The 24,223-nt window shown below is 46.5% G+C and overlaps 1 protein-coding gene across 3 annotated transcripts in view; it reads left to right on the forward strand.

Moving 5' to 3' along the window:
- Positions 1–24,223, forward strand: part of Rnf125 (ring finger protein 125) — a 75,757-nt gene that overhangs the window by 36,506 nt on the left and 15,028 nt on the right. The window contains exon 1 of one of the 3 annotated variants that reach the window (XM_040757884.1): positions 12,045–12,062. The exons of 1 other annotated variant lie outside the window; for it this stretch is intronic. Coding sequence is in view for 1 of the 2 variants with exons in the window: in XM_040757883.1 (XP_040613817.1) it covers positions 12,878–13,041 (164 nt within the window). In the remaining variant the exon portion in view is untranslated. Of the gene's footprint in view, positions 1–12,044; positions 12,063–12,565; positions 13,042–24,223 lie in introns of those variants that run through there. One more of the 3 variants, XM_040757883.1, reaches the window with a different exon arrangement.

The following is a 24,223-nucleotide window of genomic DNA, read 5'->3' on the forward strand; positions in this document are numbered from 1 at the left end:
AGATCCACCTGTCCTGCCTCTTGAGGGCTGAGATTAAAGGTGTGCACTACCACTCCTGACCATTTCGGTAGTCTTTGAGATGGGCACTTGTAACTTCCCACTTCAGCTTCCTGATGACTGGGGTTCCAGAGGTTCACCAACGTGCCCAGCTTCAGCCCTTCCTCCGTCTTTCCTGGGTCTTCCGTCTTCCCTGGCTGTCAAATGGCTGTGCCTATTCTTCAGTCCACAATGAAGAATATGAGTCACATAAAGCGTCTGAGTTTCCCATGTCTCAGCTAATGCAAGAGAAACATTTGTCCACCCCCCCCTTTCACTCATCTCTGTATTTTGAAATCTTTCTACCTGAATTTCGAAATTTCCATAGAATAAACTCAGCCTGGGCAGGGTCAGGCAGCTACCTTGAGCTAGTAAACAGCAGGGTCAGGGGAGGTCCAGTTCAAGGCCACTTCTCAAGAACTGGTAGCTCTTGCTGAAAGGACAGAGTGGGTGGGAAGAACAATAGAAGGAAAAGAAGGTTCCAGCAGCATTCATACAAAAAAAAATAGTAATGAAGGGACTCTGAGAAACCGAAAGCGTTTAGCAAAGTCATGTGAGTACCTATGAAGTTATTCTCCTTAGAGTTTGTGTTTTCAAAGAGAAAACAGTGCAAAACTTAACAAATCGAAACTGCAGTCACATGGACCCAGGTATACACGCTGGTTGTGAGTTCATCAGCTGTGTTCCCTGTTCTGGTTATTTGAGTTCAAAGGGGAACGGCAGCACCGTCTACTAGTTAGAGGTGAGACCAGATAGCTGTACACCATACTCAGCACAGTAAGTACCCCGTAAATAATGATTGAGGGGTAGCATAGACACACGCTGCTAAGTCTGATGACCCAAGTTCAATCCCCAGGACTAACATGGAGAAAGGAAGCCGGGCGTTGGTGGCGCACGCCTTTAATCCCAGCACTCGGGAGGCAGAGGCAGGCGGATCTCTGTGAGTTCGAGGCCAGGCTGGTCTACAAAGTGAGTTCCAGGACAGCCTCCAAAGCCACAGAGAAACCCTGTCTCGAAAAAAAACAAAACAAACAAACAAACAAAAAAAACATGGAGGAAGGAGAGAACCAACCCCTGCAGACTGTCCCCTGACCTCCACAAGTGGGCTACTCCCCCTCCCCGCACAATAACTTACAAACTTAATGTATAGTAAAAGCAGCTAACATTGCCAAGCAGTGGTGGCACATGCCTTTAATCCCAGCATTTAGGAGTCAGAGGGAGCCAGATCTCTGTGAGTTCAAGGCCAGCCTAGTCTACAGAGCTAGTTCCAGGACAGCCAGAGCTACACTAAGAAACTCTGTCTCAAAAAGCAAAGCCAAAATAGAAAAACGAAAGAAAAGAAAAAAGTAGCTGATATTATTTATGAATTTTCTTTAAGTGACTGAAAATTTTTTTAAAATTATAGACAGGGCCCCAGTTAGGATGTACAAGGCCCTGGGTTTAATCCCAAGCACTGCATAAATGAGGGTATGGTGGCTGTTGCCTGTAACCCAGGGGTGGTGGCTGTGGAAAATCAAGCCCATTGTCTGCACTTACAATTCCAGGACTCTGGAAGTTGAGGCAGAATCATTGCCACAATGGAGCTGCATAGTAAGCTCCAGGTTAGCCTGGAGTATAGCTTGAGGCCTCACCTCAAACAAGTAAGTAGGTCCAATCCCCAGCCCAAGATAAAATTAAAATACAGTGTGCTTGTTTTGGGGGAAGCTTATCTCATGTGGCCCACTCTGGTCTCAGATAACCTGGGTTTCCTGCCTTCACCTTCATAGTGCTGGGAGAGCCAACAGGTGCTGCCTGCCTGTCTCTGCAGTACTGGGACCAAATCCACGACTTCGGGCATGGTAGGCAGGCATTTCTACCAAGTACCACTAAAATAACGGCTAAAAACAGAGGGCGGCACGTGTGTTCTGTTCTTTCTGACCCAAGTTGTCAGTCACAGGTACCCGGAGAAGCAGTGTGGCTGGGACTCTGAGGACATCAGCTGTTTTCTTTGATGGATGTCTGTGGTTTCTGATCTGCAGTCTGCTTTGCTGCAAGATTTTCGCATTGATTCCCTGCAGAGGAATCTGCTCACAGATGTGACTACAGCAGAACCATTACCAACATCCCCTCCAGAGCCTTCTGGCATTGATTTCCCACTGTCCTTCCTGAGGAGTGGGGGGCAGGGGTGAGAGTCTTGAAGTAAAGGAAATGCTGAATCTCTCCTCTCTGCTGCAACTGACCCAGAGGCACCTGCTTTTTCCATATTCATCGTGACAGATGCAGAGATAAGCAGGAAATGGGCACTGCCATGCCCTATAAAAAGCCATTATATGTGACAGTGCCTCGCCTGCAAGTCCTGGCACTCAGGAGGCCATGGTGCATAGATCACCAAATTTCTGAGCCCTGTCTGAGTCCAGGATGAGCAACTTAGTAAGCCCTGTCTATATATTAGGAAGAAAGACATTATTTTTCAGATTTTCCATGTGTTAGTAGCCTAGTGGTTCCATTTTGCTAGGCATGTAGCTCAATGATAGAATGCTTCCTAGATATGTGTAAGGTTCTGGTATTTGGAGGTTTGATTGCATGGCTAGGGGATAGTTAGTTGGGTTTTGGTTGTGGGGTCTTAAAAATTGCTAGAGAGGGAGGGAGGGAGGGAGGGAGGGAGGGAGGGAGGGAGGGAGGGAGGGGGAGAGAGAGAGAGGAGGCCAGAGGACAACTTGCAAAGGTCAGTTCACCTTCTGCCATGTGGGACCTGGGGATCCAACTGAGGTCATCACACTTGGTGGCAAATTCTGTCATTTAGTTGTTATTTTGTCTTGTTTTGTTTGATTTGTTTTTATTGTTGTTGAGACAGAGTCTTACTGTGTAGCACTGGCTGTCATGCAACTGTATGTGTTGACTGAGTTGGCTTTGAATTCACAGAGACTTGGCTTCTGCCTCTGCCTCCCAAGCACCAGCATAGGACACCACACCTGGCTTGGCATTCTTAACTGCTGGAGAAGCCAGGCTGTTCTCTGAAATACACCTAGTAGAATAGTGTGCCGTGCAATCTTTTGCTTGTTAGTTCACGTGTTATGGTTAGCAACTATAAATATAAAGGAAGAGTGAATTCTTTAGGCAAGTTCATAGCTCGCTCCTTCCTTCCTCCCTTCTTCCCTCCCTCCCTCCCTTCCTTCCTCGTTATATAGTCGAGGATGATCTTGAACTTCTCATACCTCAGCCTCCACCTCCAGAGTGCTGGAACTCTAGGTTTTGAGACCGAATTCAGGGCAATTCTACCAACTGAGTTACATCTCTAGTCCCATACTGTGAATTCTTGATTTTTCTTCTACTCACGAATTCTGCAACTATAGTCATGTGCTATTATGGCCAGTGCACTCTCTGTCTCTCTGTCTCTCTGTCTCTCTGTCTCTCTCTCTCTCTCTCTCTGTGTGTGTGTGTGTGTGTGTGTGTCTGTGTGTGTGCACGTGCGCACACGTGCGCTATGCTGTTATTGAGAAAGGACTAGAGTCTCAGGCATGCCAGGCAGGTGATCTCCCACTAAATTAAGTTTCCAGGTCCTCCTTTTAATGGGGGATATCTTTCTGTGTGCTGTGAATATGTTTCTCTTATTGGTTGATGAATAAAAATGTTTTGGCCAGTGGAAAGGCAGGATGTAGCCAGGCAGGAAGTATAGGCAGGGCTACCAGACTAGGAGAATGCTGGGAAGAGGAATACAGAGAGAGTTCCCAGGAAGACACCATGTATCGGCCAAAGGAGTAACATGCCAGAACATTACAGGTAAGCCACAGCCTCATGGCAATACACAATTTCTTAGAAATGGATTAATTATTAAGAGAGAGCTAGCCAATAAGAAGCCTGAGCTATCAGCCAGACAGTTTACAATTAATATAAGCCTCCATGTGTTTATTTGGGACTAAGGGGTAAAGGCACTACAGCAACTTACATCTTCATCCTTTCCCTCTCTTTACAATGTTGCAAGGGTCAAACCTGGGACTTTCCTGTACTTATAGACCTATAACCTCAGCCAAATTATTGTTGTTGTTTTAGAGACAGGGTTTCTCTGTGCTTCCCTAGCTGTCCTGGAACTCTGTAGACCAGGCTCACTTTAAACTCAGATCTGTCTACCTCTGCCTCCTGAATGCTGGGATTAAAGATGTGCACCACCACCACCCAGCCCAAATTAATTTTTGACATATAAAAGTTCACACATTTGTGAGATAATGTGTCATGTTTCAAGATTCATGTATATATTGTGTACAAGGCAAACACTTTCGTTTTTCTTGTTGGGTTTGGGGTTTTGTTTTGCTCTTTTGAGACAGGCTCTCACTATGTAGTGGAGCTTGCTATATAGACCAGGCTAGCCTCAAACTCATAAAGATCCCCCATTTCTGCCCCTCAAATGTGAGTGCTGGAATTCAGGTGTGTGCCACTATGCCTATCTTATTTTGTTTATTTTGTTATTATTGAGTTTGGACCAGCCTCAAACTTCTGATCCTCCTGCCTCAGCCTCCGAAGCTTTGGGCTTATTGGCATGTGCCCTCTTCAGACCTTGCCATTTCTCTGTGTAGTGCTGCTTGAATTCGGTAGGATGGCCTTTGATATAAGATTATAGTGTATCCTGTTTGACAGGTCGCATAGCTGCTTCTCTGCTCCCAGCAACGGCACTGGCATTTCCATAGCTGCTGCCTCGTAAGAAGACAGAAGGGCAGCCAGTTTCACATTAGGGCCAATAGAAGAAGAAAACAGGCTAATGGGATGCATTCAAGCTAGACTCAGACCAGAAAGCAATTATGGCATAGTTTGATCCTGCTGGGTCTAATTACCTCATGCCTGGAAGAATTTATGGATAAATGTAAGTTAGTTCTCTTTGTGTGACCTTTTATATACTCATATTGTTGTTTTAATGAGTTTTTTATTGCCAGTGATGATGTGTTATGTTGATATTTTGCACTGAAGGAGGAAACGCATATATTTTTGAGAGGGGGCATTTCATATAGTCATTTCATATAGAGACGACCTTCAACTTCTGGTCTTCCTGCCCTTATCTCCTGAGTGCTGCCATACCTGGTTTCATGTTCTTCTTTTAATGTCCTCAAATTAAGAAAGTAGTTCTGGTACCCACTGATCTATGATGTCTCTTCCTGCAACATCTGCTGCCAACTGTAAAGGGGCAGGAGAGGACCCTCCTCAGCTTCCAAGATGCTTAGGCTGGCAAGTTCAGGTGTATCTAGACATAAAGCATACCCCAGGAGTCCCTGGTTCATAACCACGAAGTGAACCACACCTCCACACTGCCACCATGCTGTCTCTGATGTAGAACCAAATTGCCAAATGCTAACCACTCAGAAAAGAGCCAAACCCAAACAGTATTCTGACCCTTTTTATGTTTGTTTAGAAAAAACAAAAACCAAACTGCTGGCCAGTGGTGGCGCACGCCTTTAATCCCGGAACTCAGGAGGCAGAGATAGGCAGATCTTTGTGAGTTTGAGGCCAGCCTGGTCTACAAAGCAAGTTCCAGGATAGGCTCCAAATCTACACAGAGAAACCCTGTCTCAAGCAAACAAATGAAACCTTCTTTTTCTGGTTTCCTTTCACACCCGAGCGTAATACAAACTGTGTTCCATATAGGACAAGCAATCTGAAATTTGAGGTGATTTAAAAAGTAACAAGGTAACACTCAGATAGAAACGGGAGGAGCAGGAGTTCAAGACCATCCTCAGCTACAAGAAATGTTCTCAACTCCTTTGTTGGTCATTGTCTCGAGGAGAAAGCTAGGAAAAGCTATACTTTAAAAACAGTTCTTAGCTCTGTCCTTCCCAGAGGCTCCTAAAATCCATCTATCATTTGCTCTTCCCGATTTAGGTCATTAACATTTAACCGCTACCATCGTTTCCATGCGTCTGTTTCTCAACTGCCCCCTGTTTCTAATTATGGGGACACAGACTATAAATGAAGTGTCCCACGTCTATTTATAATCCTCAGCTTTTGTGAAATGGGATAACAAAGTTCATAAATGCTTTTTCTGGAGATGCTCTCGTTGCTCTGACTTTTTGTGGTGCAGGAACAACACTATGTGAAAGATCCCTATCCCAGGCTCTGCCCTGAGATTGTAAGGCTATGCCTTAAAGACTTAAAGTTTTCCTGTTTTCGTTGTACTTTGTACCTTAATACCATCTTAGAGTTTCTATTGTTGTGATGAAACACCATGACCAAAAGGCAAGTTGGGTATGGGAAGGAATTTTCGGCTTATGCTTCCATATTGCTGTTCATCACCGAAGGAAGTCAGGACAGGAACTCACCAGGGCAGGATCCCAGAGGCAGGAACTGACTGATGCAGAGGCCCTGGACGGGTGCTGCTTACTGGCTTGCTTTCACGGGCTTGCTCAGCCTGATTTCTTATAGAACCCAGGAATGGCCCCACTCATCATGGGCTAAGCCCTGGCCCACTGATGACTAATTGAGAAAATGCCTGCAGCTGGATTATGGTGGCATTTCCTCAGCTAAGGGTCCTTCCTCTCTGATGACTCTAGCTTGTCAAGTTGACCCGAAACCAGCCAGTACAAATACATTGAGGGAAGCAGGTGACAGAAATAGAACGCATCCAGTCCTATGTATGTTTTCATGACATGGGGAGAGGCAGAAGCACAGACTCAGCGTGACACACACGACCTCTGCTCTAGTCCAGGCATATCGGTAGATGGCAGAAGAGGCCCCGAGCTCCATCTCAGCACAGTCGAACGATGCCGCCCTGTCATGTAGGGGTTGTCAGGCTCTGTGCAAGTTGTGTAAATCCTCTGAGCCTCACTATGTGAAAAGGGGAAACGAAAGAGATACAAGTTGTAAACAGTGTGTGTGTTAAATATGTGACAAACACAACTTAAGGAAGGGAGGGTTTGGCTATTTGGCTCACGGTTTTAGGAGTGCAGTCTGTCACTGTAGGGAAAGCATGGTGGCAGCGGTGTGCTGGAGCTCACCGCATTACATCCACGGTCAGGACGTGGAGAGATGTGAATAGTGGTGCTCGGCTCACTTTCTCTTTCATAGTCGGCCCTGGCCCCCAGCCCGTGCTGCGTGCAACTCCCACATTCAGACTGCGAATCTCTAGAAGCATTCTTCACCCAGAGGTGTCTCTCTGTGGCTAGCCTGCAGCCAGTCACACGGAGATCAAGCACCACGCATGATTTAATTTTTATAACACAGACATACACATTCTTACTTGCGAATTATAATAATGCTATACATGGTCTACGTAATCCACTAAACTGGTGTCAGTGTGCTCATTTGTTGTTGATAGCTGAGACAGTTGGTATTATGCCCATAGGATTATAGGTGAGAATTTACCAAGTGATCACTGTAACCATGGAGATACCCATGTTCAAGGCCAGACTGTCTAACCAGCATGGCATCGCCCAGTGGCAAGGAGGCTCAAATTGTGTCAGAATAAAAGCAAGTACCTCTCCCATCACCTGACAGATCTTTAGTGACTTACCGAGCCTGCTGCAGTAAAAACCACCGAACTGCTTCTCAAGGACTGTTCAACTAAGCCCTGCATGCAAGCCAGCTGGGCCTTTAAAATGCAAGGCTATTGTCTGGTTGGCTGTCTGTTTTGGGTTTCATTTCGTTTTGATATTGTTTGCTTCACCTTTCTGAGAAAGGGTCTTTCTGTACCCCCAGCTGGCCTCATGCCTCAGCGAGCCTCCTGTGTTCGCTTCCTGAGTGCACCACCACACTCAGCTGGAGTGTAGCTTTCGTAACTAACCCAGACACGGAAATTTGGTATCTGGGCATCGAGCCTTTCAACAGGCTTCTCAGGTGAGTCTGATGCAAGACACTTTGAGGACAGAATGACTTGACAAAACTGTGAGTGTGGCCATGTCACTGACTTGCTCAAGCTCTTAATTGGTTCTATGAAGCCACAGAAGCCAACTGAAAATACCCACCAAGGCCACTTCCATTTTCACATGTCCTGGTCTCCAGTTTCCTCTCTCTGTCGAATGCTGTGAGCTGGAAATTCTGTCAACGGGGGACTGGATGCGGCTTTGTGAGCCAGAGCTGGGGGCTTCCTGCCCCCTTGCCTGTACTCACAGCATCCAGTCACCCTGTCTGAAATGCTTTGGTTTTCCCTCCATTTGAATTTGGATGTCATCTCTCCTCCTCCTCCTAGCAGTCCTGGGTGTCCTAGAACTCCCTATGCAAACAGGCCTCAACTCACAGAGAATGTCCTGCCTCTGGCCCCTGAGTGCTGAGATTAAAGGCATGCTCCCTCATGGCTAGTGATGGGGTGCTGTTTTCTGTTTTGTTTTGTTTTTTATTTCCTGTTTTTATTTTTTGAGACAGGGTCTCTTTATGTAGCCCTGGTTGTTCTGGGTTTCTGTACGTAGACAAGGCTGTCCTCAAACTCCCAGAGCTCCACCTGCCTCTGAAATGCTGGGGTTAAAGGCCTTCAGCACCATGCTGGTGTTTGTAATTTTTGAAAATAGGTCTTGGTATGTCACCCAGACAGGCCTCAAGCTTGCTATATAACTGAGGAAGACTTTGAATTTCTGATCCTCCTGCCTCCACTCAGTTTCTGCTGTGATGAAGATGAGAATCAGAGTTTCCTGTGTGCTGGGAAAGCTCTCTGCCCACCGAGCTGCATCTCTAGCTGCACAATGTGCTTTCTCGCTCCCTTCTCTGTTATGCGCTCTGGCTGAAGCCAGCATCCCCATTCTTTTCATAGATTCTGACCACTGATGATGTACTCTATTATAAAGGTTTGCTTTTCGTTTTTGCAAGACAGGGCATTTCAAGACAGGGTTTCTCTGTGTAGCCCTGGCTGTCCTGAAACTCGCTCTGTAGACCAGGCTGGTCTCAAACTCACAGAGATCCGATTCCTGAGTGGTGGAATTAAAGGCATGCACCACCACTGCTGGGCTACAGCTGTTATTTTCTCAAACAGCGTATCTATGAGAAATGAGAGCCTTGAGGACAGGAAAGAGGCGTCAATTTTGGTGTCAACCACAGGACTAACTGAACAGATTATGCAAGAGAAAAAGGAAGTGTTGGTGAGATGTTGCAAGCTGTAGACTGAAGAGAAAGAGGAAGTGCATCATCATTTAGGAGGGAGGGGCTAGGAAGGCTGGGATTCCACCAATAGGGAAGGCCTGAGGTCAAAACGTATACAGTGAGTGGCGCACTCCAAAGTCCCAGTGTGTCAAGGAAACATTCATACACGTACACTGCATTGCCTTGACCACCACGGTCCACAGCAACCAGTCAAAAGCAGCTCAAATTCACAGATGAAGAAAGAGGACGACCGTGAAGGTGAAGAGGTTCCCGTGACCAAAGCCAGTAGCTGTCCACTCCTTAGTTTGTTCTAATTTCTTTCCTGTTGCTGTGATGAAATATTCTAACCAAAAGCAACTTTCCATAAGTTTCCCTTCCATTGCGACCCCCGGGAAGGGACCCCCGACCCGGGGGGTGAGGTGATGAGGGTCGCTACTAATTTGGTGGGCCTTCACGAGCAGATCCGATCTGGAAAGTGAACTTCAAGAGGTTAATAGAATCAGGCTCAAGACAACGTTCGCTGATCAAGAGCCTTTATTTTTTGGGGCGCGCTGGAACTTATAGAGGAAGGACCTCAGGGGGTGGTACAAGCATGTAAATCAAGTCTCAATTCAAATATACACCAAATACGGTAAAGACAAAGCTGTAATTTTCCATCAGTCATTAGTTGCATTCCACAAATGCTTGTCAGCGTAAGTCAGGTGCAGGAAACATTTTTTTAGGCTTAACCTCCAAGTCACAGTCCATTATTGAGGGGAGTCCGGGAAGGAACTCCAGGCAGGAGCCTGAAGCAGAAACCATGGAGGACTGCTGTTTTCTGGCTCACCCCAGGCTCATGCTTAGGTAGCTTTCTTTTCTTTTCTTTTATTTTAGGTTTACGAGACAGGGTTTCTCTGTATTGTTTTGGAGGCTGTCAGTCCAGCCCAGCCTCGAACTCACAGAGATCTGCCTGCCTCTGCCTCCCGAGTGCTGGGCTTAAATGCGTGCACCACCACTGCCCAGCGTTTAGGTAGCTTTCTTATATAGCTGAGGACCACCTACCTGGAGAGAGGGGCTGCCTACAGTAGGCTATGCTCTCCTACATAGATAAACAACCAAGACAACTTCTCATTGTCATACACAAGCCCAGAGATCAACCTGATAAGGACAATTCCTCAGTTACTTTCTAGGCTGCGCTGAGTTGACAATTGATGCTAACTAACTAGACCACCCTTTATCCTGCCCCTGGTGACTAGTGCCATATTTGACCCACAGTAGCCTTCGTCATTAAATGCTGCACAACGAGTAAAGTCAGAGACAGAACATGTGTTTAAATCCACCTGGTAGGCCTCACTGTTCTTCGCATCCACTTACTTTTAACAAAAATTCTACCTGAAAAAAATTGCCCATCATTGGGCTGGAGAGATGGCTCAGACGTTAAGAGCATGGACTGCTCTCTGCCAGAGGTCCTGAGTTCAATTTCCAGCACCCACATGGTGGCTCACAGCCATCTACAATTCAATCTGGTGCCCTCTACTGGCATGTAGGCAGAACACTGTATATGTAATAAATGAATAAATCTTTAAATAAAAAAGGCCCTAATTGCTGGGCGGTGGTGGCACACGCCTTTAATCCCAACACTCAGGAGGCAGAGGCAGGCGGATCTCTGTGAGTTCAAGGCCGGGCTGGACCGACAGCCTCCAAAACAATGTGCGGAGATTGACAACACAGAGACTCGTTCAACGATGTAAAGAAAACTTTAAGCAGGCCCCCAAAAGGCTCAAGAAAACTTCCCAAGAAAGGCTCCCTCCAGAGAAGCTTCTGCTCTCTCCTTACCCCTGGCTGGTTCTCTCTGACACCAGAAAACTGCCTTGGGTGTGTCTGAAGAGGTGGTTAGACTTTGGAAAAGGTTGAGGTCAGGGCGTTCCTCGGGCCAGCCCTTTTCAGGAACTTATTGCCCCGGGCATTTTATTGTTTTTAGTAAACATTGTTTTATAGCTGCCTACTCCCAGGCTTTTGGGGAAGTGGGTCTCTGCTCAAGGTCTGGTGTCCCCAAAGCATGCTTGATACTCGTGTTGGTGTGCTGTGGGATATTCCTTTACACCGTATGAATATGCGTCACTATGATTGGTTTAATAGCCATGCTAACCGGCCAATGGCTGAACAGAATAGGTTAGGCAGGCGAGCCAGACTAGGAGAATAATGGGAGTAAGAAGGGCAAGTCTAGAGTTGGCAGCCAGGTGCAGAGGGAGCAGGAGATGAACGTGCCACGCTGGCAAAGGTACCACACCGACACGTGGCAGAGTGTAAATGAAGAACACGGGTTAATTTAAAATGTGAAATCAATTTAGTAATAAGCCTGAGCTATTGGCTGAGCATTTACGGTTGATATAAGCCTCAATGCATTTACTTGAGAGTGGCTGTGGGTCAGGAGAACCCCGCTTGCTTTGGTGCTTGCCTTTAATTCCAGCACTCGGGAGGAAGAAGCGCATCCAGATCTCTGGGAATTCAAGGCCAGTCTGTTCTGCATAGTGAGCTTCAGGCTAACCAGGGCTACATTGTAAGACCAGTTTTCAAAACCAACAGCAACCGAAACAAAACAAAACAAAAAATAAGCAAAGGGGGCTGAGTTACAGCTTAATGATAGAGTGTTCGCTTGAGAGACAAGGCTCACCATCATAAAATTAAACAACATAAAATAAAAGTGTCAGCTGGGCATGACTGCATACCTTTTATTACAGATGCAGGCAGATCTTGAGTTTGAGGCCAGGACTGATACACAGAGAAACCCTGTCTTGAAAATAGAAAAAAAAATTAAAAGCCTCAAAAAGAAACGCAAAAAGGTAAAGACTGGGAGAAACCTGGTGAGGATCAAAAGAATTTAATATTTTGTAGTATTGCGTACAGTTCACTGCATATTGTGTATCAGCCTATACAACTGCATTAAGTCTGTTACTCTCTCCAACCTATGTTTTCCCTCCTAGCTCAACCTCCTACATGCTGTTACCCACCATACGCAGGTACGAGCTTTATTTTTCACCTTGTCGTTTACACAGTACTGGGGAACAAACCCGCATATCATACAGTCTAGGCAAGCACACCACCACTGAACTACATCGAAAACGGTCTCATTCCATAGCCCTGAATGTTCTGGAATTCACAGTGTTGCCCAGGCTGCCCTAAAACTTTCGATAATCTTCTTTACCTGGCCTCCTAAGTGCTGAACTTGAAGGCGTAAGCCATGATGTCTGTCTTGTCTGTTTTTGAAACACTGCCGCGTTCAAATGCAGCCGAGGCTGTCCTCGAACTCGTAGCAATCCTACTGCCTGACTGTTGGCACTGTATTTGTAAGCCAACAAGTGGGGTTCTGGATGAAGAAACTTTCCACTCACCCCCCCTCCCGCCCCCAGCTATCTCTCCCTTCCTGATTAAAGTATTGAGTCAATCACCGAAATGGTCATAGGTCGGCTCTGAGGCTTATTAAGATACCAACTTGGAGACCAGATAGTCATCCCGTCTCCGGTGGGTGTTCTCAAACTGCACTTTGCAGAACTCTGAGTGCGGTCGCGGGGTGGAAGGTTCAGGTTTCACCCTCCGGAGACCTCGAGCCTCTGCAGCGCCTGGTCGCTCGCGGAAGAGCGTTTGCAAGCGGCGGTCGCGCGCTCTCCCTGCTCTCCACCGAGAGGCTGTGCGACGCGGCTGGCCGAACCAGGAGGCGGCGATCCGGGCTGGGCCGGGACTTCCTTCCTCCGGGGAGGGACAACAGACACCTCCCCACCCCACCCCCGACAGCCCACACCGAGCTCCTGGCAGCCAGCGGTGCTAGCGTGCAGCGATGGGCTCCCTGCTGAGCAGCGACAGCTCCAAGTCCGCGCCCGCCTCCGCCACCCCGCGGTCCCTGGAGCGCAGCGGGGACACCGAGCTGCCCATCACCTCCTTCGACTGCTCGGTGTGCCTGGAGGTGCTACATCAGCCGGTCCGGACCCGCTGTGGCCATGTGTGAGTGTCCGGGAGCTCGGGTGTCGCGCCCACCCAACGGGAAAGGATGCCTGGGAAGCGGAGGGCACAAGGTGGGTGGGTGGAGAAGCAGCGACTACTGGGGAACTGATGCAGGGCTGGTTGTGGGACGCTTACACAGGACTGCGAGAGCCGGGGCTCGTGAGACCATAGGGCAGGGGGATCCCACCATGCAAGGCGGTCCAGCTGATTTTGACTGGTCCGGGGGTGCCTCCCACTTTCCTAAGAACCTGGGTGGGTTTTGTTTTGCTGGAGCTGTGCACATGTTCCAGAGCCGCCGGAGGTCTGTGCTGTAGAGGATCTGCACAAACTTTTAATTCCCACCCAGTCCTTTTCCCAACACTCACAGACGCGGACCCCCTTTAAGGTCTCAATAAGACCTTCTTCGTATTGCCAAACGCTTTCTAAGGTTGCTCAGACATTTTGCTCCACGCCACTAAATTCACCCACTTAAAACTCGGCTGCAAAGTGACTGGAGGTTGTGTGCTACCTGCCAGCCCTTGTCTCTCCCAGAACCGAAAGTATAGACAGTTTTGTTTTGTTTCGTTTTTTCAAAATCTTGTGTCACGCTGTGAAAACTCAATACTGTTGCAAAGCAGTGGTAGTTTCTAAGGCTTTAAAAATGACGCCCTGACCATAATGGGTGTGCTCTTGTTTGAATAAGCAGAGTCCTTCGATGTGTGATTTGTGTTAGTCATTTGTTCAGGCAGTTTTTTTTCTTGGTTACGTGGGTCTGAGTTATGTGATTGCATACATAGGTCAAAAGCAAAACCCACTCCACCGTCATCTCTATGAAACTAACTACATCGAGAGAAAGCAACAGAACAAAAACTATTTGCTGGGGCCCACTTTCAGCTTATCAACCAAGCCAAACCAAACCCTGTATATAAAAAATGCAGAGCAGGGCGGTGGTGGAGCACGCCTTTAATCCCAGCACTCGGGAGGCAGAGGCAGGCGGATCTCTGTGAGTTCGAGGCCGGGCTGGACCCACAGCCTCCAAAACAATACAGAGAAACCCTGTCCCATAAAAAACAAACAAACAAAAATGCATATGCAGGGCCATGTTTTTTAACAGCACTTGAGTGAAGCTTGACAAATACGGATAGCCAGGGAGGAGAATGTGCCACCCTCCCACACAGTGTTTAAATCAAGAGTGCTCTGGGCACTTCATTGTGGCTTATGTTTAGGACCTGGTTTTTTATTTTGTTTGTTTTTCCAGCTTTGTACTTTAAACTCAAGGCTTACATTTTTAACATCTTTTCCAGTGACTGATGTTGTTTCCTAGGTGTCTCAACACAGCTCTTTGACATACCATCCAAAGGCCAGCTTGACAGAGTGAGAGCCAAAATTCTGTTGTGTAATGTCATGAAATATGTTGATTGGATTACAACAATAGCCTAAGGAGAACTACATTTTTAAAGACCTATTTATTTTCCTTTGGGGGTCTCGGGGGTGAGTTTGGGTCTAATGAAGGATCTGAGGGTGGCCTGAATCGTTTTGTTTTGTGACTGTCACTATGTAGTATTGGCTAGCCTGGATATCACTGTGTAGATCTGTCTGCCTCTGCCTCCTGGGTTCTAGGATTAAAGGTGCGGCCACACTCCAGTAGCCTTGACCTTGACCCTCCTGTCTCCACTTGCCCAGGGATCACTGACTTGCACGCACCCGGTGTCCAGTTTCTATCAGGTTGGGGGTCCTTGCATGGTAAGAAAGCTCCCTACCAACTCCACATGCTCTACTTTGTGAGTGTGTGTGGAATTCAGGGACTTGTAAATAAATCACTAAGCAAGTGCCTTGTGCCTGAGCTAGATCTCCAGAGCTTTAGTTTAACCTTTACTAACATTAAAGCTTTGCAGTTGAACCAAAGACGGACAATAAGTCTTGAGAATCCCTTCTACGGCACTGAAGGGCATCTTTGCTGCTGCAATCAGATGACTCCAGATTGTTTCCAGGGGTCGGACTTTGAACACAGTAATTTGTTTCTGCCAAAGGATAATATAAGCTTGCAAAATGTTACATGTATTTTCGTTTAATCTTTTTTCTTTGTTAAAGTGAATAGGAAACTGGCCACTGGGAAAACAGTCATAAAAAGCATAACAAGGGCTGGACAGACAGTCTTCCCTCCCTTAGCTGTTCTTTGTTTTGACAAATCTATGTCCATTGTTCTGGCTGTGGGCAGAATTTCCATGTTCTTCCTTTTGGCCAATTTGGGCCCCTTCCACTTTACAAATGTTAACCAGGGTCCTTTTCGCACTGGGGACTGTTGTTAACACCAGTTGTACATTCTAATGAATTACTCCTTGCTGCTGAACCTAACTTGGAAAATGAGAAAATTGCAAGTGAAGCCCTTTGTTTTTGTTATTCCATATCGAGGTTGGATTTTTGAATGGGGCTGTTTCTGCTGATTTTAGCTTATAGCTCTATCGAAAGTCAAACTTGCATAGTGACAACTTATTTGATGGATGAATGTATAGATGATCCTTTTCGAACACAGTTGTGGCACAGTGCCAGTTGAGCATGACTGAAAGTGCATTTGAAATCAGTACAGCCCCGAGCCATCTTGCAACCAAGTGCTTGAGTCTCAGAATCTGAGTCTCCTCTTAAATGGTGAGAGATGAGATGTTGTGAGCATTTGAAGTGTATAGAGCCCCATAAGAGGGCTGAGAGCTGGGAATGTGGAGTGTGCTTGCACAGCAGCACAAACCAAGCCCTGGACTGGATTGCCAGTGCCACACACAGAAAAGACTCAAAATGTGGTTTCTGTTTGCTCCAGGCGCCTTATAAGCCAAAGTCCATAAATAAGTATCATCATCATCTCTGTTTGACAAAGGGATGCATGTATCCCAGCTGGCCCTGAACTATGTAGTCAAGGGTGCCCTCCACTTTTGGTCCTTAAATTTCTTCCTTCTTTCCTTCCTTCCTCTTTCTTTCTTTTCTTTTTCTTTTTGGAGACAGGGTCTGACTAGGTTAGGCTGGCCTTGAACTCAGGGATCTTCCTGCCTCTGCCTCCTAACTGCTGTGATTAAAGGCGTACGCCACCATGACTGTTTCTTTTGTCTTCCCAGCTGAGATTACAGGTAAACTACACATATGGTGCTGTGTATCAAACTCAGGTCCTGTGCCTGCTAGACAGGCTGGGCAGGCACTCCACCACATGGACTGTATCTCCAGGCCTGTTTGATTTTCAATGGAACTTCCGGGTTTCCAGTTAGTTCATTATTTGAGTGAGGTGATACATGCTGCCCAGGATAGGATACGGGGGAAGGGAAGAGGCAGCTTTCAGGCGTTGACTCTCTTTCCATCTTGTCTGTCTTGGAGACTGTCCTCCAGTCGCCAGGTGTGGTGGTAGGTGCCCTTACCCTTAAGTGGGTGTTTTGCTAGTCTCTTGTTTATTTGAGACCAGGTCTTGTGTACCTCAGGCTGGCATTAAGTTCACTTTATAAGCAAGGATGACCTTGAACTTATGATCTTCATGCCTCCATCTCCCCTTCTGTTTGTGGGTTCTAGAGATGAAACTAGCAAGGGCCTTTCTCCTTGGAGCCATCCTGATGGCCAATGTTTTATACTTTAGACAATTTTCTACAACTACAGGACTCAGTCTCTCTCTTTCTAAAACAAGATCTCATTCCATATCCCAAGCTGGCCTGGAACTCACTGTGTAGACCATGGCTTTTCCTGAACTCACAGAGATCCACCTGCCTCTGCCTTCCTAGTTCTGGGATTAAAGGCGTGCACCACCACGCCCGACATCCAGTGTTTTATATTTTAGATTGATTATTCATATCACAAAAACAGTTCTAAAAGTAGATTAGGGGCCGGGCGTTGGTGGCGCACGCCTTTAATCCCAGCACTCGGGAGGCAGAGGCAGGCGGATCTCTGTGAGTTCGAGGCCAGCCTGGTCTACAGAGCGAGTGCCAGGACAGCCTCCAAAACTACACAGAGAAACCCTGTCTCGAAACCCCCCCCCTCAAAAAAAGTAGATTAGGAGAAAAGGACTTTGAACATTTGCTTTGATATTGTCAGAGAAATAAGGAAAGAGAGTTGCTGACAGTGTGAAGAGAACTGAAAAGGAGCCTGGTTTGTGGCTACAGGGAAATCAAAGGGTCGGGGTCATTGTTCACTGGTAAAGGACTTGTCTAACATGCATGAGGCCTAGATTCAGTGTCTAGTGCCAGAAAAATCAACCATTCTGGGTGTTATAGACATGCCTGCTGAAGAGGGCTAGGGATACATATTAGCAATTTTGCCGTTACCATGATAAAACGTCTTGACCAAGGCAACCTATGAAAGGAGGAATTTACTGAGGCATGTAGTTCCATGATGGCAGGGTGGAGGCATGGCCGCTGGAAGCTGAAAGCTTCCGTCTGTGAACACAAGCAGGAAGCAGAGAGAGTGAGCTCAGAATGGCTGACATCCAGAGTCTTTAAATTCGCAAAGTCTGCCTCAGGTGATACACTTCCTCCAACAGCACTGCAAGCCCTAAGCCTTCCCAAACACTGCCACCAGCTGGGGACCGAATACTCAGATGCCCAGAACTATGGGAGATGTCTTCAAACCACAGGCTGTACTGTAGTGGCAGGGTTTTTGCCTCATATTCACAAGGCTTGGGATTCAACCCCTTAGCATCACACACTCAAATAGAATCCAGGAGTTGCTCGGTCCACAAGGCGGGGTGTCTCAGCTGGTCTTCAGAACACACCGGGATCCTGAAGAAGTGGGCTGGAATGCCAGTGAAGGAATGGACATGGCAAGGGGAAGCAGGCAGAGAGCGAAAGCTTTGGTCTCCCTCCCTCGTCCTCAGCAGAAGGTGTGGCCCAGATCAGAGGTGTATTTTCCTGCCTCACCATCGGATTGAAGGCCTGTGTCTTCCTACCTTAAAGGTCTGGGTTAGAAGTGGATTTACCTACTTTAAATTAAGAAAAAAAAAATTCCTCACGGGTGTGCCGTCCATTTTTGCATTTCGGTTAATTCCGGATGCAGTCAAGTTGACCACCAAGAACAGCTGTTACAGACCTACTGAGCATTTAGCAATCTGGAAAAGAGAATTTAAAATGTGACTGTTTATACCAGCTCTGGTGGGGCATGCCTGTAATCTCAGCATTTGAAATGTAGAATCCTGAAGACTGCCACAAATGTAAATCCCGCCTGAGTATCAAGTGGTAGCCAGCTAAGAGTACATAAGGAGTCACTGTCTCCAAAATAACAAAATGCCAGAAACAAACAAGCAAACACAAATATCTCAGATCAGGGAAGCAGATGAAAGCTAAAAGATTTACATAAAAGGTCTAGAGCAGGGTCTCTCCACTTGTGGATTGAGACGCCTGTGAGAGGGTCCAGTGCCCTTTATACAGGGGTTGCCCAAGACCATCAGAAAGTACAAATATTTACATTATGATTCATAACAGCAGTAAAATCACAGTTTTGAAAACAATTTTATGGTTGGGGGTCACCACAACATGAGGAACTGTATGAAAGGGTTGGGGCATTAGGAAGGCTGAGAACACTGGTCTAGAGGTTGAGAATGGGCCTAAGCGAGCCAAGACCAGGGTGTGGTACAAGATGGAAAGAGCTGTATCTCCCTGGAACTCAGGGGAGACAAGTGCTTACAATCATAGACATGCACACCTTTCCTAGACAAAATGCTACCGAGGCCGTTTCTAATCACTTTGAGTGAAAATGTTACATTTGTGATTAAGTAGAAGCGATAAAGCCTCTTCAAAGTGGTGACTTCTGGAGTAGGTGTTTGTTTGTTTTGAGATGGTTCTTGCTATGTAGCACAACCCGGTCTAGAACCTGAGATCATCTTGCCTCAGACTCCTAAATGCTAGGGTTATAGGCATGCTCTATCACACCAGACTCTGGCGGGGTTTCCCTTCCTCTTGACTAAGGATTGAACTCAGGTCCTTGTGCTCAAGAGGCAGGCAGTCTAGCACTGAGCTACACCCCCAACTACAGTGCTTTCGCTCTTAGAGATGCAGTTCAAAGGTTTCTTTCTAGCTTAAGGTGAAACCATCTTACCCTATTATATATTGTAGGTATTTGTAATCTGCTTATGTATTATCAATTAGTGAGAACTCTCTAGAGAAACCATCTAGAGGACATGTGCCTCTGTGTGCTTGTTATGTTTGGCCTCTGGGTTATAACTGAGTTTGGTGAAGACAGTAGACAAATTTTGTGGCTTTTCTTCCCAGTATGAAAATAAGCATATACTCACTCCAGATAGGACATCAATGATGACCAAAGGGATTATTATTTCAAGTGCAACTTTGAGTTCATTTTGGGGGTTACTTATGGGAGCATGGTTACTCAGAGGCTTTGTCCCCACAAACCTCCATCCTAGGGTGGATGATGACCCTAAAGAGTGGTGTCCCTGGAGCTCCTTGGACAACCACTAGGTACGTCCACTCAAGAGTCACCTCTCCACTAGCAATTTTTAAAGGCTTATCTTTAGGTGCGTGCGCGCATGTGTGTGTGTGTGTGTGTGTGTGTGTGTGTGTGTGTGTGTGTGTGTGTGTGTGTAATGTGTATTTGTGGATATGTGCACACCAGTGTAGGTGCCTTCAGAGGTCAGAAGAGGGAGCTGGATTCCCTAGAGCTGCAGTGTTTGTGCACCTCTGATATGGATGCTGGGAACAGAACCCAGGTCCTCTAGAAGAGCAGGAAGCACTTTTAGCCACTGAATTCTCTCTCCATCCCTAGAGAGTTTCCTTGTTTCTGTAACAAAATGCCCAAGAAGCAACTTAGGGGAGGGTTTGTTTGGGTTTTATATTTTAAATTGATTAGTTATATCACAAAAAAGTAGTTTTAAAAGTAGAATAGGAGAAAAGGACTTTGTACATTTGCTTTAATATCGTCAGAGAACTAGGGAAAGGGAATTACTGAAGAGAAACTAAGACCTGAACTGAAAAGGAACCTAATTTACAGTTAAGGAGAAAAAAACCAAAGTTTTGGGGATAGTGTTCATTTGTAAAGCACTTACATAAAATGTTCAAGGCCTAGGTTCAGTGCCCAGAACCTGAAAAGTCAACTGTTCTGAGTGTTATAGATATGCCTGCTGAAGGAGGCTGGGGATGCATGTTAGCTACCTTGTGACCATGACCAGACAATTTATAAAAGAAAGAAGTCATTTGGGCATATGGAAGGCATGGTGGGCAGCGTATGAGGCAGTTGAACATACTTGGTCTACAGTCAGGAGGCAGAGGGAGATGAATTATGAAGCAGCTAGCTTTATCCTTCCCTTTTTGTTTAGTCTGGGGCCCCAGCCCCGGGGACAGTGCCACCCAGATTCTGGCTGGATCCTCTTTAGTTAACCTTCTCTGAAGCTGCCTTAGAAACATATCCGAAAGCATGTCTCCTTCGAGGCGCCAATCCCAGTTGAACTGACGGTGAAGTGAGCCATCACGGACTCTTCTGACTTCACTTGCATCCTGAGTTGTGTGAGCTCTCCTCTCCCCTCGAGGAGGGAGCGCTGGGATTTCTGGTGTGTGCCACCATGCTCAGCTCCTCCTGTAGACTTAACATGAACACTAGCAGACAAAGGCTAATTCTGTGCAGCCCGGTTCTTGGGTCAGGAAATTAGTGTGGCTACAACTAATTGGGAACAGCTAGGCTTTTTTCTTAGGCTGGTTTTTGTTATTGTTTTGTTTTGTTGTCGTTCTCAACATTAGTGTATGGTGGAAAGTCTCTAATTTCCTGGGAATTTTCACCTGCCGCATATATACTTTCAGACTTTATTGTCGGAAAGGAAGAAGCAAGTTCAAGGCCATGAAACTTAGATGGGGGGGGGATATATACCCAGGTTATAAGATAGTATTGGGGCTTGAACCCTGAGCTTTACAAAGGCTATGCAAATCCTTTACCAGCTGAGCCTGCCCCCAGCTCCAACGATCTGATTTCTCTCTCTATAAGAATTTTAAGAGAAAACTGATAATTAAACATGAGACCTCCATGTCCCTGCACACACTCTCCGTGTGTGTGTAAAGCCTTTTGTGCCACAACGATTGGGAAATTCTTGACTACCATTGTTCTGGTTGATGAACACTCCTTTAAAAGCACAATGTCCCCATTCTGTAAAGATTTGGCAATTAAATGTTGAATATTGGTTGGATTAATGAGTATAAGTGACTCCAAAAACAAAACATAGTTTGTAAAATTTGGCGTCATTCCATAGCACCGGTGTGTGTGTGTGTGTGTGTGTGTGTTACCCTATAACAGAATAATATTAGCCTGTGACTGTTGTCTTTGGTAACACCTCCCCATATTCCGTCCCATTTTCATACTTACTGTGCCAGCTTAAGTATTTTTTTTAAAGATTGTTTAGACAGGTTCTCACTCTAACCTAGACTGACTTGGACCACACTATACATAGCCCTGACCAGCCTTCAACTTAAAGCAATCCTCCTGCCTCCCAACTGGTGGGATTACAGGTGTGAGCCATTGAACTAGCCGACTCGAGGTTGGAATTCGGCGTTGTATCAGCACATCCATAGAGAAGCTTTGTGTTGGGTTCCTCAGTTAACAGGTTAGACTTACCACGTGCTGCCCACAGCCCCCTCCAGAACCCTCCCCCACCACCCCAGAAAGTCCCGGGTGCTTCTCTTTCCTGTTTCTTTCATTCAGAGTTCAGTTTTGCTCTGAGACTGGGACAGACGTCTCTCCAGTGTCCTTAGCTGTTTTCCTGTTTCCTTCCAGCACTCTGCTGGCCTCTTTAGTACAGGGATTTGGCTAATTGCTTAATTTAGACAACTAAAATGGAGCTCTAAAATAACAAATAGCAGTGCTGTAACTAAGTTTCCAGCTGGCTTCAGGGTTGGTCCAGTCATTATGGAGTTCCTTGTTGATTTTATCCGCTGTGCTACAAGGGAGGCCAGGGGCTGAGGGCCACACTCCTCACAGGGCTTGGCCCAGCACTTCCTGGAGATGGCCCTGGAGTGGCACCAAGCTTGTAAGACAAGCCTCACAGCTGAGCCAGATGTGGGACGTCCCGATTTCAAAGTCCTGGTATCGCACCTGGAAGGTTTCCTTCTGCCCATCGCATTTTCGTTCACAAATTACCGTATTTGTTTTATGTGTGCTTTGTGTGGACGTGTATGTGCTGCCTGGCCCGTGTGGAGGTCAGAGGACGGCTGGTGGTGTAGATGCTTTTTGCTGGGGGTGGGGTGGGGTGGGGTGGGGTGTTTCACTGACTGCATTCAGGGTTTTGAAAACAAGGAGCCAGATTGATTTTTCTTGCTGCTGCTGTTTGAGAGACACAAGGTCTCACTATGTAGTCTTGGCTGGCCTGTAGACAAGACAGGTCTTGAACTCATGAAGATCCTCCAGCCTTTGCCTCCTGGGTACTGGGATTAAGGAGTGTTCCACCACAATGGGCTGGAGTGAGGTTTTCAAAATGGTGTGCCATTTACATCCATGTTCAACTCCAGTCTTTAAACTACAGATTCTCTTTGTGTTAGACCTTCCTTTTGTGATTTCTCACTTCATAGCCTCCTGGTGGGTCAGGCTAGACAATCAAATACCTCCTTTCTGTGGTGTCCATTCCTCTCCCTTGGGGTCTTCATGGTAGAAAGAATCACACTCTTTCTGAGACAGGCTCTCATGTAGAGTCTAGGCTGGTCAACTGTTTATGGCATTGGGGTTGATCTTGAACTGTGGACCCTCCTGCCGTTGACTTCCAAATGCTGGGGTTATAGCATGTACCACAGCATCCAGGACTTTGTGCACATCAGCCGAGCTGCAGGACACCACAGTATGATTTACTCATGGGAACTTTGGGAATTCCCAGAAAACTCTCTATTGGGCAATTTCTCCTGATTGTCATGTCAACTTTCTGACAGAGTTCTGAGCAGCTGCAATTGTGCCTGGGTTGTGTAGGAGGGAGCCCATGTTGGAAGTGGTCCTGTGATCTTTCTCACAGTGTTACAGAAGTTTTTGTTTTGCTCCTCAGCTTTACTGAGGTGATAGAGTGTGACTCATACAGTGTACGATGAATTGCGGCAATTGTTCATGGCCCATAACAACACCACATGGAGATCTGGAACAGTGGGTTCCCTTACCCTGAGAAATCCCTTCCCACCCTTTGTGGTCATTCTCTGCCCCTATGGCTAGTGCCATCAGCCCCATCTACTTCTGGCATCCAACTTGGGGGATCACACAGCTAGTCGCTCTTTCATTTGCCAAAAGGGCATGGCTTTTGTTTTGCCTGTCTTGTCCCTTGCCAATGTCAACTGCCATTTACTGGTATGAGGCACTCGTGTGTCTTGGCTTTTTGAGTCGGGGTCTTGTATATCAGATTCACTAATGTGGCTAAGATAACCCTGAATTCCTCCTCCCTCCACCTCGGGATTTCTGCGATTACCACTATGTCAACCATAGTGGGACCTGGGGCTGCATCTGTGCAAACTGAACTCTACCAACCAAACTCTAGGGGCTTTAGAGACAGGATCTCACATGGCTCAAGCTAGTCTTGAACGTGTTTAGGACACATTAGACTTCTGGTCCTCCTTGTACTCCCTCAGTGACAGGTTTACAGCTTTGTTCTCTCACACCCTGGCGAAGGCACCAGTGTCTTGAATAAATTTATTCTAAACTTAAAAGTATATGAGGTGGAGGATAACGGGGGGGGGGAGGGGAGGGCACGGGAGGAAGGGAGGGAACGGGAGAGGGGCCTGGAACTGACTTGTGAAGCAACCTTGATTCTTATCTAAATTTAAACTGGAAAATAAAATTTAAAAAAAAAAAAGAAAGAAGAAAAAAAAAAGTATATGAGGTGGTTCATTTTTTTTGGTAGGACCTAGAATGACCTATGAAATGTTAAACCCCTTGCTTAATTCTGAATATCTTTCTACTTTATGTTTTAAGAGAAGGCTATGGACTGAAAGTATATTCTTGAAAAGTCCGCATTGCAAGTGGTTCAAACAGTCAACTGAAAGTAATATACTTTTCATGGTTCCCTGGACCAGCACTTAGGCTGGCCTTGAATTTGTGCGATCTTCCTCCTGTTCAGGCTGGCCCCGTCTACTCATCTCTCACTGCCCACCTCAGTTTATGCCCTAGGATTCCTAGCAGCCTTCCTGAACCTCAGCAAAGTGGTCCCTAGCTGGTGCAGTTTCTGGTTTTGCTTCCATTAGGAAAGAATTCCCAGTGGTTCTCCAGGTTCCCTTGGACT

Source organism: Mesocricetus auratus, unplaced genomic scaffold (genome assembly GCF_017639785.1).
Source record: "Mesocricetus auratus isolate SY011 unplaced genomic scaffold, BCM_Maur_2.0 Super-Scaffold_100015, whole genome shotgun sequence".
Lineage (NCBI taxonomy): Eukaryota > Metazoa > Chordata > Mammalia > Rodentia > Cricetidae > Mesocricetus > Mesocricetus auratus.